The 14,975-nt window shown below is 39.6% G+C and overlaps 1 protein-coding gene across 1 annotated transcript in view; it reads left to right on the plus strand.

The window, feature by feature from the left end:
* The window catches only part of CD247 (CD247 molecule), a 44,989-nt gene extending 32,943 nt beyond the window's left edge, over positions 1-12,046 (plus strand). The window contains exons 2-8 of the mRNA XM_088144530.1: positions 1,213-1,316; positions 2,502-2,558; positions 5,010-5,096; positions 5,373-5,408; positions 8,877-8,933; positions 10,128-10,163; positions 10,978-12,046. Coding sequence (XP_088000656.1) covers positions 1,213-1,316; positions 2,502-2,558; positions 5,010-5,096; positions 5,373-5,408; positions 8,877-8,933; positions 10,128-10,163; positions 10,978-11,043 — 443 coding nt within the window. The 3' untranslated portion in view covers positions 11,044-12,046. The remainder of the gene's footprint in view (positions 1-1,212; positions 1,317-2,501; positions 2,559-5,009; positions 5,097-5,372; positions 5,409-8,876; positions 8,934-10,127; positions 10,164-10,977) is intronic.
* The last annotated feature ends 2,929 nt before the right edge of the window (positions 12,047-14,975 follow it).

The raw sequence follows: 14,975 nt of genomic DNA on the forward strand, positions 1-14,975 counted from the left end.
ATAGAGGTAGTCACACTTGCTGACGATCAGCTGATCAAGGGCATTTGATTAGCAGCACCTGGCTGCTACTTAGCCTCTTCATACCTATGGAAGCAGTAAAGGTGTACTTAGTTTTTCACACATGGCTTCTCCATTTTGGCTTTCTTTTTGTAAAATAAATGATGACATGGTGTAATATGTCATGTGTTGTTGTTCATCTGAGGTTGTATTTACCTACTTTTGAGAACTGCTAAGACCAGATGATTTTTATTTTGTCCTGATACATAGAACCATAGAACTCAAAGAGGGTGTACTTTCTTTTTCACACAACTGTACTTACTTTTAAAAGTTCAGCCCTTAGCATATCACTTAAAGATAAGTAGAGCCCTTGACTGAAATAAGATTGCCTATTTCTGCTGTAAATAGTACTATTGAGTCATTAAATGGTGGCCCCAATTGTATTTATAATAAAGAACATGGCCTAAATCTTGAAAAAAGCTGGTGTTCCTCATGTCACATTGAAATCAGTAGGGCAAATTAGTTGCAACCGACCTATAATCCATTAATTTTACTGGGATTTTAGTGTGATTTTTTTTTTCTGGGGGGCCTGGATGTTCTAGAATCATTGAACCATCATTATGCCAAAATAATAGCAATGAGAGGCTTTATATCACCTCAACAACAACAGGGAGATCCAGATCAATACTGGAGATCCTGCCTAAATAACTATATCAATTCAGGCAATAACCACAATTTCACATAAGGCAGACAGTGGGCCCAATAAAAAGGAAACTGAAGAAACAGTTTATATTAAAACCTTTATTTCATCTAAAACTTCTCTTCCATTTTTACATTTCTGCTGCTTAAACTGTGATCCTGTAACCTTTCCTCTAGACCAGTTTTGAAAACTGAATGCCTGAGGTAAGTCCTCTTCAAATATACGGATGGATTGGCCTCTTGGCTACTTCTTTTCTCCCTTTTAGTTCCTCTTCCACTAATTGTAGCCAAATCTGTAGAACGTGTATGGCAATATATAACTGTTATTCTGATTCCCTCATGAGTTACAGAACTGGAAGTTGCTTAAAAGTCACCAAGCAATAGCCATGCTGGTTGAGTAAGTAGGAATTGTAATCTTGAGAGCACTAGTTTATGGAAGGCTGGTATCATACCAATGCTCATGGCTTGTTATAAGTCCTTTTTCTGTAGAATTGACCCACTGTGTTTTTTAAACAGATGCTGATGCACTAGGATTAACAGATCCAAAGCTCTGCTACATTCTGGATGGGATCCTTTTAATATATGCTATAATCATCACAGCCCTTTTCATGAAAGTAAAGGTAAGATTTTTTCAGAAAGGAAGAATTCTTTATTTTTTGCACACACACAGCCTGACCAGAGGAACTTAAAGGAAAAAAGGTCCCTGTGACCTTAATCCTTTTGATTGCATTTAACTATGTTCTTTTCTCTCTTTTCAACTGAAAGGAGGAAGCTGAATAGAGATAGGCATCGATGACTCTAAATTAGAACTTACTTGTTTCTGAATGTTGATATAGACCTTTAGAAGTGGAAATTAAGATAGATTCCTCAGTGAAATCAACTTTCACTGCAACAGTTCCTTAACATTTGAAATGTTCCTCATATAACTGTAATAGAAAGATTATCCTTCTGTATCTTATCTTCTCAGAGTTCAATACCAGTCAAAATATTCCCATCATTACTAGTTGTTACTCTCAGATCTTGCAGATTTACACCACTTTTCCCAATCCAGTGCTCCCCAGCTATATTGGATCACATCCTCCGGTGACCACAGTGACTGAAGTATTATGGGAGCTGAAGTGCCAAATCAATGAGGAGACATATTCAGTTGGAGAGACTGCTAGGCAGATATAATTTGTAAATAGCTTGGAAAAGATGGGATTTTTGTGTGTGTGCGTATGTGTGGAGTCCTTAGGGTTCTCTGAGCTTGGTTGTTTTCTTGCAAATGTTTCATTACCCGGCTAGGTAATATCTTCAGTGCTAGAACAGAATGGGGTTTGCTTTCTGTTTATATATTGTGGCATGCAATATATATTCCATGCCACAATAAAACAGCCTAGCTCAGAGAACCCCAAGGACTACACAGTTCAACCCTGAGCTACACATATTCGCTTCTATTGAATTTTTTTTATAATGAATCTTACATTTAAGAGTTTGAACAGTAGTTTAATGAAGCTTTTGTTCAATATGGCTACTTTTAACTATTAGCTTGTGTTTTTGGAGAGAACCAGAATTAAGACATTTTTAAAAATGAAATAAAGGCAGGTATAGCAGCCTACCCTAACTTGGTGTCTTATGTGTAGGGAATTCTGGGAAATGCAGTTCCAGCACATTTGGAGGGTATCAGGTTGGAAAGAGCTGGTATATAGTGTAGCTGAAGGCTCGGTAATATACTTTCATCATAAATCCTAGTGGCTTTAGGAATAGAAATGGGCAGTATTGTGAGTAAAAGCTCTTATATTACCTCTTTGTCCATATTTTTCCAGCTAGGTAATCACCCTGCTGAATCCAAACCTTCTCAAAATCCAAATGACATATATAATGTAAGTAGTGAATTTCTTATGTTCTTAATCTGACATCTGCAAATGAAGTAAAGTGATGGGGCAATGTACAAAGTGGAAGAATTTGGATATTAACCTGCCTGTGGAATCCAGTGAGATTTACGCCCAGAATCTAGTCAGGGGGCCAAGTCTAAATGGTTCCTTTTAGTATAGGGATCCCCCACTACCCTTTTTTTTTTTAAATTATCAGATGACAAGATAACAGTGGGAGGGGGAAGGCTCTCATGCGCAGCTATAGGAGAACCGCAAGGTCATTAATTATAGCTCATTTTTAATTAAGGTAGTTATAAGTGGTCTTTCTGATGTAGGCTTTTGCTTATTTAGGACTAGACTTTCTGAAGAAAGACTATATAGATATATAATATATTTATGTGTATGTGTGTGTGTGTATAGGCTGAGAATGTGGACAGACATCATGGCACTTTGCCAGATATTTTGAACTTCACTCATATTTAATTTAATTTAATTTAATTTAATTTAATTTAATGTATAGAATGGCCAGTGGCAAGGAATTCTGAAATTTACAAACCAAAACATCTGGCAAGGAACACTTCCAACTAAGTGGCACTTGCAATTATTGCAATATTTTCACTATATTCCTGCAAATCCCACCCTCCAATAACCGATTATCCATGCTGAATAACAGCTAAGTTCTCCATTGCCAAGAAAGAAGACTGTTTAACTGCCATAAGCAAATGATGAAAGAGACTTGCATAAATATGCCTATTTGAGATTCTCACTTTGCTCTCATGCTACTGGATTCTTATGTGTAGAAAGAAGAGAACCCATATGGGTCCATCTTATTTTCTTTTTTACAATTAGAAGTACTGTCTGGGTCCTGCCGGAGGAAGAATGAACTCTGGCACCCACAAAGGGCCGCTGCTATGAAAACTCTGCATGTGGTTTGGTTTCCTTTTTAATGTTACGTGGCAGCTGCGCAAGGCTCACAGAAAATGTAGTAAAGGGCTTAAGGCATCACTTAGAGTGCTGTGCATGCTCACTTTTTCTTTTGCCCCTCCCATTCTCAAAGAGACTGGGACAGCTTAACAGCTGAGTCATGGTAACGAACATTGAATATTTGCGGAATGGATAGAATAGCTTACTGGATGAGCAGAGTTAGGAATGAAATCAACTCATGAGAAGTTCTATGTAAGTTTCCAATTTCATGTGAGTAATGGGGCAAGGTAGATAAAAAGGCACAGAGGGCCCCTAATGTATGAGAGATTCATCCCTGAGGAGGAAGTAAGGGATGCTCCGAAGATTAAAGAAAAGAGAGCCACATAATAAGCGAGTATTGCTGTTTGTGTGTGTGTACGCATAGGGAGCATAATGGCAAAGATGGGGGGGAAAGGGAAACGCTGAAAACTTTGCTCTTTTAAAATGAGTGCCCCTACAATGAAAATGCATCATGGTGGAAAACATCCTGTCTTTAAAACCCAAATGCTTACAAACTTCAAACAATAGAATTGTTGAATAAGAACATCGCATAGCATACAATAATGCTAATAAAAAAATGAAATTTGCCGTTTCACCCATGAGGGAAAAAAAAATCATAAATCCAATGACACTTAAAAAAAATTAGAATAAACCAAAATACCACAAAAGACTGCAAGCTTTTGAGTTTTCAAGTTCACTCATCAGGTTAGTACAGAAAGCAGTGAATAGGAAAAAGAATGAAGCCAAAAAATTAGACCAGGTGTAGTAGACAAAAGTTTCCATGTTATTTTTAATTTTTCTTATATAAGATCATGTACATTTATTTTGGGAATAATGATAAATAGTGGTGACATCAGGATAAATATTGAAAATCACTACTCTGTTCTTCAATTATTTCTTAAGATGATATGAGTCTAGTTTTATAAATTCAATTAAGTATTTAATGAAATAATACTTTTAAAATTTTATGACAATTGTAAATTCTGTTTATATACTGATATTTTTTCATCTGTTTTGTCCTTTTTCACTATCTTTTTTTCTTTTATTTAGTCATTTATTTTGTTCCTTAAATGTCTTAAAATAAAAATAAAAAGGTTTCCAGTTTAGATACAATCTAAGCTAGAGTCTGTGTAGTTTGGTTGGTCAGTAGTAGTGCTGTTAGTTGTTAATGTTACACCTAAAATTCTTGAAGAAAGGTGTAATGACCTAAATGATTAATTAATTAATGAGCTCAGAGTCCTGCAACTATTAAAGGCTGGCTGTGGTTAGGAGCTATATTTTGAGCCTTAGATAAAATACACAGATTCAGCTGGCTTTTTTGCCTAGTGCATCACCATAACTAATTTCTGGCTTTGTTGAAATAAAGACCATCATGTTTTGCTTCATTTTTACTCTCTGCCCAGTGAGTTACCCATCCTTAGTTTGGGGAAAACTCGTTAGCCCAAGAGGAGGTCAGACACTCTAGTTAGTAATATCTCTTTTTCCTTTCTCCTGCAGAAACTATCTTCTGGTCACAGAGATGAATATGATTCGCTGGGAGTAAAAAAATCAGATATGGACCTTGAAATGGCTGGGGAAAACCAGGTATCTTCACCATCTTTTCTGTGTGGGGCAGTTGTGCAAAACCATATAAACGTAGCTTGGTGAAGGAAGCACAAGGCTGTGACCTCCTCGCGCTTTGAGGAATGAATGCTATCACTGACTTCTCTGAAGGTTATGACATACCTGTGCAAGGCATGTTGGTACAACTGCTGTGGAGCAGCCAGACCTTTATCAGCTCTCCCACCACGCTTTCTCTTTTGTCCTCAAACCTTTGGTCTATACAAGAATGGCTGAGAGAACTTCTTTCTTTCTTTCTAGCGCAGAAGAAAGAAACCTCAGGACAAAGTTTACACTGTGAGTAGACCCAGGAATTGATTGTTACGTGTTTGCTGTACGTGTATGAGTTTTGAAAAGGAGAAGTTGTCTTCATGTGCAGTCTTTCCCAGGGTTTTATGAATGAGTTTTTGGAAAAAGGTCCTCATCTATGAAGGGATGTGCCACAACAACTTCTACACATGATGCAGAAAGGAATAGAAGTATATAAAAATTGGCCATTCTATTTGTTCAGTGCTTGCGAGTCCATTGAGGTTAAATTTTTCCACATTAGGCATGCTGTTTCCTAGATGGTTTATATACTGATGGTAATGAACTTATAGAGGATATCTTCTGGTTTTACTTAGTTCACACACTACTTTTTACAAAAGTTCATTGTACCTGCATACAACCAATTTTTGTGTAGGTGTATACCTCTTTTTCCTATGTTCTCAGCAATGCAACTACAGGGCACGCATTTTTTCATTTCTACTGCTGCAGTGCAGGAAAAAACATCTGGCATAAGACAAAACTTTTTTTTATTCTTATTTGGAGCAAATTTTACGGAATTCACTTTTTCTACCTTCTCATATTCCATTTCAGTACTGTGACTCCCTGCTTCAATTTACCTGCTATACACTTCTCAACCCCCCTGCCTCTAGCCTTGAGCTACACTGCTTATTCCTGGCATTTCTGTGCTTCGGGCCTTAACATTGTTATTATCGATGTTCAACACTCATAACTCTCTAAAGAACTCAAGTGAAGAACTTACCCACTGGCTCAGTAGGTGAATTGAATGAACATTAAAACATGTCAACAGAATGCATAAGATTCAGTTATTGTTTTTCAAAAGAACAGTCAATGTCCTGGCATTGTAATACAAGGAAATACGATCTGGCATTTAGTTGACTGTGTACAAGGGCTGCTCTTCTCTGCTGTGTCCCTCAGTAAGATTTCCAGCCTACAGCTCATTTTAGATTCAGCATAGATGGAAATGTGTGAAAGAAGGTATAAGCTCTTTCTTGTAAGAATGTCAAATGCCCTCTGTTCTCCTGGGGAAGAACTTAATGACTATAGAGGAGTACAGAGATAGCCTTGAAGAAGAAATATGGCAGCTGCTAGGAAAACATGAACTTATCCCAGAAAAACAGGAAGGGGTAAAGAAGACACTCAAGATTGCCCATCATGACTTTCTTTGATATATCAGGGAGGGAAAGAGAAAGCTGTCAGGTTTTCAAGTTTCTGTTATTACAGCTTATATCAATAAAGTAGAATTCTAGTTTTTTTTTTTTTCCCCATTTCCTGACCTGACCTACCTCAAAGGATTAACAGTGACAGTAGGAACAGCCCTGTGCTGTTAATAGTCATGTTATCCGGACTTTGGGAGATCATTATCAAAGTATTGATCAGTTTTTTTGGACATTTTGCCCTGTGTGCCAGAGGAACCTAACTACTATGTCAGAGAATCCAATTATTAAGCATGTACAGGAAACCTGGGCTTTCTCTGTTCCAAGAAATCCTGTGTTTATACAGTCAGGACCAGAAATATTGGAACAATATGGATAATATGGATAACTGTTTTGGCATTTGGCCTCTGTTCACCACCACACTGAAGGTGAAAGGAAACACACCAGATGGGACCAAAGTCAGGACTTTCAGCTGTAATTCAAGGGATTTGACAAAAGTGGGGCACTAACCATTCAGGAAGTACAGCCAGTGGCATACACACAGCCCCATTGTTGGTGGCTCATAAGTAATGGAACAAATGGCTGACAAGCAGCTGCATGGCCAGGTGTGGCCTGTTTCCTGGGTAACCCATGACCAATCAAGCAGATAAAAGGCCTGGAGGTGGTTCTGAGTGTTACATTTGCATTTGGTAGCTGTTCACTAGAACTCTCAACATGAAGTCCAAAGAGGTGACCATGCGAGTGAAGGAGGCCATCATTAGGCCGAGAAAACAAAATAAACCCATCAGAGAGATAGCAAGAACATTGGGAGTGGCCAATACAACAGTTTGGAACATCCTGAAAAAGAAGGAATTAACTGGCAAGCTCAGCAACAGCAAAAGGCCTAGAAGACCATGGAAGACAACTAAAGTGGATGACCGCAGAATTCTGCTCATGGTGAAGAGGAACCCATTCACAACATCTAGCCAGGTCAAGAATGCTCTTGAGAAGGTAGGCATGTCATTGTCAACATCTACAATCAAGAGACCGGCTTTATGAATGTAAATACAGAGGCTTTACAACAAGCTGCAAACCATTGGTAATGCTCAAGAATAGAAAGGCCAGATTAGACTTTGCCAGCAAACACCTAAAAAAGCCTGCCCAGTTCTGGAATAAGATTCTTTGGACTGATGAAACCAAGATTAACTTGCACCAGAATGATGGGAGGAGAAAAGTATGGAGAAGGAAAGGAACAGCTCATGATCCAAAGCATACCACATCATCTGTCAAACATGGTGGAGGCAGTGTTATGGCATGGGCATGTATGACTGCCAATGGAACCAGGTCACTGGTATTGATGACCTGACTGCTGATAAAAGCAGCAGGATGAATTCTGAAGTGTATAGGGCTATACTTTCTGCTCAGATTTAGCCAAATGCTGCCAAACTGATAGGATGCCACTTCATATTGCAGATGGATAATGACCCAAAACATTCAGCAAAAGCTACCCAAGAGTTTCTCAAGCAAAGAAGTGGGATGTTCTTCAATGGCCAAGTCAGTCACCTGATCTCAACCCAATAGAGCATGATTTTCACTTCCTGAAGACGACTGAAGGCAGAAAGACCCACAAACAAGCAGCAGCTGAAGGCAGCTGCCATAAAGGCCTGGCAAAGCATCTCGAGGAAGGAAACTCAGCATTTGGTCATGTCCATGGGTTCCAGAGTTCAGGCAGTCAAAGGATTTTCATCCAGGTATTAAAGGTGATCCTTATGTTTCTAATGATGCTGGTTTGTTCCATTACTTATGAGCCACCAGCGACAGGGTGTGTGTGTGCCACTGGCTGTACTTCCTGAATGCTTAGTGCCCCACTTTTGTCAAACCCCTGGAATTACAGCTGAAAGTCCTGACTTCGCTCCCATCTGGGTGTGTTTCCCAGATTGTGGGATTGTGGTGGTGACAGCGGCCAGATGCCAAAACAGTTATCCTTGTTCCAATATTTCTGGCCCTGACTGTAGTTTAACCAAATCCCAAGTTGGGGAAAGGATTGGGAATGGTTGCTTTCCAGATAGCATTGCTCTCAAATCTGCATAGACAGTGCCTGGATTGATAATGGCTGACAAAGAAAAAGCAATGAAGAGTAAATGTTTTGTTAGAATAACAGCCATAAGCACTTACATCTTTGGAAATATCATTCTTACAATTTGGCCTAGGAGGAGTGAGGACGTACTGGCAGAGTGAAAAGATTAATCAAATATATCAAAGACTATAAAGGAAAGGCACTGGAGAAAGCAGATTTTACTTAGTTTCCTTTCACCAATACTGTTTTATGATTTTCCATGGCTAGTCCCTACAGCGGGATAAGATGGGTGAAGCATATAGCGAAATTGGAAAGAAAGGAGAGGTAAGTGATATTTTCTGTCATTTTGGATGCACAAAGGATAACTGCGTTTTGTCATCTTTGACTCTGGGCAGGGTTGCACTTCTCTGGACTGAGTGGTATGCAATTTGAAGGTCCTCCTGGACTCACAACTCCTGCTTGATGAAAAGGTGGCAACTGTGGCTGGGGGAGGGCCTTTGCACATACTTGCCTTTTGTGCCAGTTGCACCCCTTCCTGGACTGGGAGGCCTTGCTTCACAGTCACTCATGCCTTAGTCACTTCCTGTTTGGATTACTGCAATGTGTTTTACATGGGGCTGCCTTGAAGACCATTTGGAAGCTGCAACTGGTCCAGAATGCAGCCCCGCACAGTGTTAGGCACTTTGAGGTTTGCCAATGTTAAACCTCTGTTGCACGAGTGCACTGGTTCCCAGTTTCCTTCCAGATGGAATTCAAGGTGCTGGTTATTACCTTTAATGCCCTACATGGCATGGGACCAGGTTATCTGTGGGACCACCTCTCCCTGAGGGTATCTGCCTGTCCTATCAGGTCAGATAAGGAAGCAACACTCCAGGTTCCTTCCCTGAAATGTTGCCATCTGGTGGGATCTCAGAAGTATGCCTTTTCTGGCAGGCCACCACACTTTTAGCCTTCCAGAAGGCTGAGGCCTGGCTTTTTACCCATGGGCTGGGGTAGAGCGAGGATGCTTTGGGTTGGTTGTTGGGGCATCCCAAGGGGATGACTTAAGATCCCGGGTTTTGATTGTGTTTTATGGTTTTTGTAATTTGGGGTTTTATTGTTGCGAGCAGCCCAGAGTTGTGTTTTAAGATGGGTGTCCATACAAATCTTATAAATTTTTACTCCAGCTTTCCCAGTCTTCTGCTTTAAGCTGCATTGAACTACAATTCCCATAATGCAGAATCATGATAGTACTAATCCAATATAGCTGAAAGCACCAGCTAGGGAGAAGCTGCATTACTCTATCAACATGAAATCATCTACAGCCATCACAAAAAACAGAAGCCAAATTTGTGTTTGTATTCTCTGAATATAATTTTTCCATAGCATCTGTATCAGTTGGGTTTTTTTGTTTTTGTTTTTGCTTTAACTGTGAAGAATGATCACAATAATGGTCTCCTTGTTGGAATAGGCTAACAAGCTAAAAGGGGATCCTTCTTGGGAGGGAGGCTTATTAATCCTGGCCTTTTCTTTTCCCAGAGACACCGTGGCAAAGGCAATGATATTCTTTATCAGGTGAGATAGCAATAACAGAATCTTTCTCTGGAATTTCTTTAACTCTTAAATCAGTGAAGAGATTTGCCTAAAGCAATTTATCCACTGTTCTTATCCCTTCTTCATTCTCTGAGTACTCTCTATCTATGCTTGGAAGAAAGTTGAACAAGGGATTTTCTCTACTTTGTCACCAAAAAGTTGAGTACAGCCAATATTGGTCATGCATTATGTCAGTTAACTTCTCAACAGCAGGAAAGGCTTACAGCCAAGTGTCAGAAGGCACAGGTCTTGATCTATCATTCACAGCACTGTTATTGGAAGAAAACAGGTACCTCAATTAGTGTTGCATTGTAGCATGTAGTTCTGCTTCCCCTCTTGGTCCAAGTAAGAGGCAAACTTAAAACAGAGCTGCAGAAGTGTGGACTCACAATCCTTGCAACGTGGCCAATAAATCCCTCCTAAATATGCTTTTTAATTGTTATATCAGAAGGGGTAAATTATTAAGTATATGTGGAATAATGGTATTAATTATATGTAGTTAATTTAATTAGATTTAAGCTTACATTAAATTTAGTTTTTGTACTGGCCTCATTTGTTGGAGTGCAGTCTAAGCATGCCACTCAGATGTTGCCATCTGGAAAAAGATGCACATCCCTGACAGCAGCAATGGTTAGAAAGTAGTTGCATTCTTCTCCTTCTCTTACAAATGTGATGCCTCTTGCTCTGATCCCTAGCTTTAGTACTCTGGCCACAGGCAACACTGAATCTGAATCTATGGTTAATGAACTCTAATGATTTAAGACTGTTTTCTAATTGTATTGTTTCCCTTTATCAGGGGCTCAGTCCAGCAACAAAGGACACCTACAGTGCCCTTCAAATGCAGCAAATACATCCTCATTAGCTACAACTGAATCTAAAAAGGAAGAAAAAAAAAGACATTCTTTATAGGGGAATGGTAGCAACCAAAGACAACAGTCCATTCCAGGAAAGCCATTGCCTTTTATGAAGAATGCCATTGTATGGTCATCAAAACCCATGTTTCATTTCCAAATAACATCCAGTTTTTTAAATGTACATAAGTGTAAAGACTCTGCTCAGTGTACAGTTGCTCAAATTTAGGAGTAGAAGTTGTGATTGCTATTTCACTGTATAACTAAATAGGAAAAATATTTTTTCTTCCTCAGCTGAAAGATGCTTCCTTCTGTACCATCAGGCATTTAGATACCAGCAGATTCCCTTTCTCTATAGATGTTTTCTAATGTGTTCTTATTTGAAGGTAGCTGGGGAACTTTTTGGGGAGGGGGAGGGAAGAGAATATATTTTGTAAATGCATCCTCACTGTCTTTGATAAAATGCAATCTTTCCCCACTCCCCAGGAATTTAGATTACAACCTCTATCAGTCCTAACATTGGGGCTGGTGGTGAAGGATGACAAGGACTGTTTCAAAACTTTTCCAGCTATAACTTCCAAACTGTTAAGTAGTTAGTTTGGACTTAACTGAAAGTAGACACCTTCTTATGTTTAAGAGGACAGTGAAAAAGAAACTTGTTCAGATGGTGCTTTGAATTTCAGGGTATGAGAAAACTGAAAGTTCTGTCCATGCGCTTGGATAATTTTCCACAAATTGTAAATTGCTTTAGCATTACAAAGCTAACAGTCTTTACTATTAGGTTTGGGTGAAGTCTGAAAGCAAAATAAAAAAAAAAAGGACACAGAACTACAAGCACATTTAATAAAGCAATTAAAACTGGTTTGGGCTTACAATTAATTCTGTTGAAGAACAAAGGACTCAATTTTGAATATTTAAGATTTGTTGCATGTCACTATATAGTAATCATGAAAATGGTCTTGTGCTATGAGGAAATGGACCAGTACAGTCTGTGTCTGTCTTCCCATGATTAAAATAATGGATAATTATGTTGTCTGCTGCCTCATTATGTACACTGTTCCTAGTGGCTGTATCTTATACTTCAACCTATATTAACTACAGTGAATGCAATAGCTTGCAACTTGACCAGAATTGATTGACCAACTTTCTTTTGATTAGTACTGATCAGATTTAAAGAATGCTAATACAACTATGAACTACAGTTAAGGTCTGCAAGGAAAGAAAACAAGGAATTTACATGGGAGACTGCACCCTTTCATCATCTTTAGCCCAGTGCCCCCCACCTTTGGAGTTTGTGGGCAGATTTTGAATTTGGAGACCATATCTTAAACACCCTGACAAAATGGATGCTGGAAGGCTTTCCCATTTACAGTGTAGAGTACTGTGTCTGAGCTGCAAACTATGGACCATTAGAGGCAGCAGAGATACAGAAAACGTTTGGTGCCATCTAGTGGTTGACCAGCTGCCATATATGGGTTGACCAACAACTGGCATATGATATTCCTAACAAAATGGCAGCCTCAGGCAATTTAGCAACAATCCCAGGGCTACCAGACCTGGACTGCAAAGCTCAGATCACTAGGTGGCAGCAAAGAACTAGGATAAAGCTGACTTGTTGGTCAACCCTACGAAATACTACCTATAATGCTTCTATCTCCCCTCCTGTAGAATGCTGTGCACTACCTGTGCTTACCTGTTCTTTTTTCTGGGCAGGTGAGTGTATTTCTAAATAAAGCACCGGTATACAGCAGTGCCCATCAGCTCTATTTTTTAAAAAAGCTTATAGAGTGCAAGTAGGGCCCAAGTCATTCTTGAAAATAAAGATGCTGCAGACTGGCATTATGCAGCATGCCAGTGTTAAAAAAATCAACATAGTTTTTGAAAGATTAGATACAGTGCATTTGGAAAGTATTTGGACCTCCTTCACTTTTTTCAATTTTGTTATGTTGCAGCCTGATACTACAATCATTCAAATTCATTTTTTTTCTCATTAATCTACCCTCAGTACCCCATAATGACAAAGTGAAAACAGAATTTTAGAAATGTCTGTAAATTTATTAAAAAGAAAAAACTGAAATATTACATTGGCATAAATATTCAGACCCTTTACTCAGTACTTTGTTGAATCACCTTTGGCAGCAATTACAGCCTCGAGTCTTTTTCGGCATGATGCAACAAGCTTTGCACACCTGGATTGGGGGATTTTCTGCCATTCTTCTTTGCAAATCCTTTCAAGCTCAGTCAGGTTGGATGGGGACCGTCGGTGGACAGCCATTTCCAGGTCTCTCCAGAGATGTTCAATAGGGTTCAAGTCAGAGCTCTGGCTGGGCCACTCTAGGACATTCACAGAGTTGTCCCTAAGCCATTCCTGTGTTGTCTTGGCTGTGAGCTTAGGATCATTGTCATGTTGGAAGGTGAACCTTCGGCCAAGTCTGAGGTCCTGAGCGCTGTGGAACAGGTTTTCACTGAGGATATCCCTGTACTTTGCTCCATTCAGCTTTCCCTCAACCCTGACCAGTCTCCCAGTCCCTGCTGCTGAAGAACACCCCCACATCATGATGCTGCCACCATGCTTCACTGTTGGGATGGTATTGGGCAGGTGATGAGCAGTGCCTGGTTTCCTCCAGACATAACGTTTAGAATTGAGGCCAAACAGTTCAATCTTGGCTTCATCAGAACAGAGAATCTTGTTCCTCACAGTCTGAGAGTCCTTCAGGTGCTTTTTTGCAAACTGCAAGCGGGCTTTCACGTGTTTTGCACTGAGGAGAGACTTCCGTCTAGTCACTCTGCCATGAAGCCCAGATCGGTGGAGGGCTGCAATGATGGTTGCCCTTCTGGAACTTTGTCCCATTTCCACACAGGATCTCTGGAGCTCAGTCAGAGTGACCATTGGGGGTTGTTAGTCACCTCTCTTACTGAGGCTTTTCTCCCCCAATTGCTGTTTGGCCGGGCAATCAGCTCTTGGAAGAGTCCTGGTTGTGCCAAACTTCTTCCATTTGTGAATAATGGAGGCCACTGTGCTCTTGGGAACCTTCAGTGCAGCAGAACTTTTTTTGTAGCCTTCCCCAGATCTGTGCCTTGCAATAATCCTGTCTCTGAGCTCTGCAGGCAGTACCTTTGACCTCATGGCTTTTGCTCTGACACAGTATGCATTGTCAGCTGTGAGGCCTTCTATGGAGGAGTGTGTGCCTTTCCAAATCATGTCCAATCAATTTAATTTACCACAGGTGGACTCCAATCAAGGTGTAGAAACAGCTCAGCAACAATCAAGAGGCACCTGAGCTAAATTTCAAGTGTTGTTCCAAAGGGTCTGAATACTTATGCCAATGTGATATTTCAGTTTTTCCTTTTAAATAAATTTAGAGACATTTCTAAAATTCTGTTTTCACTTTGTCATTATGGGGTGCTGAGTGTAGATTAATGAGAGAAAAAATGAATTTGAATGATTGTAGTATCAGGCTGCAACATAACAAAATTGAAAAAAGTGAAGGGGGTCTGAATTTCCGAATGCACTGTAAGTGGAATATGAAGTTTGGTGAACACCAAAGCAGAGGTCATTAAACCCCTCAGAACCAGTGTTAATAATAGGAATGCTTGCACAGAGGTTACACCATGCCCAATCTCATTCCTAAACAAAGCAAACCTTTATTACAGACACAGACCAGAATAACATTACAATAGTGGTAAAATAAGTAATTAAAAATTCATTACACATCATTAAGAGAAACGCAGAATCTAAGTAAAATTGGGGACAATTTGGAATAAGGCTTGTTGAGTAAAACCCATTACAAACAGTACTTAAATTCCCTGGAGTATCTGCTTTATGTGTGCTTGCCTTGCTTTCCCCCTAGGATTTTATTTAAGATTGAATTGACTCTATCTCACATACCAGAAAATACAACAAAAGTTAAAAAAAAAAAAAAAGCTTGGTAGGAGGGGACAA

This window comes from Python bivittatus, unplaced genomic scaffold (assembly GCF_059951505.1).
Source record: "Python bivittatus isolate LINGU-HERP-01145 unplaced genomic scaffold, Pbiv_v1 ctg000350_np1212, whole genome shotgun sequence".
NCBI lineage: Eukaryota > Metazoa > Chordata > Lepidosauria > Squamata > Pythonidae > Python > Python bivittatus.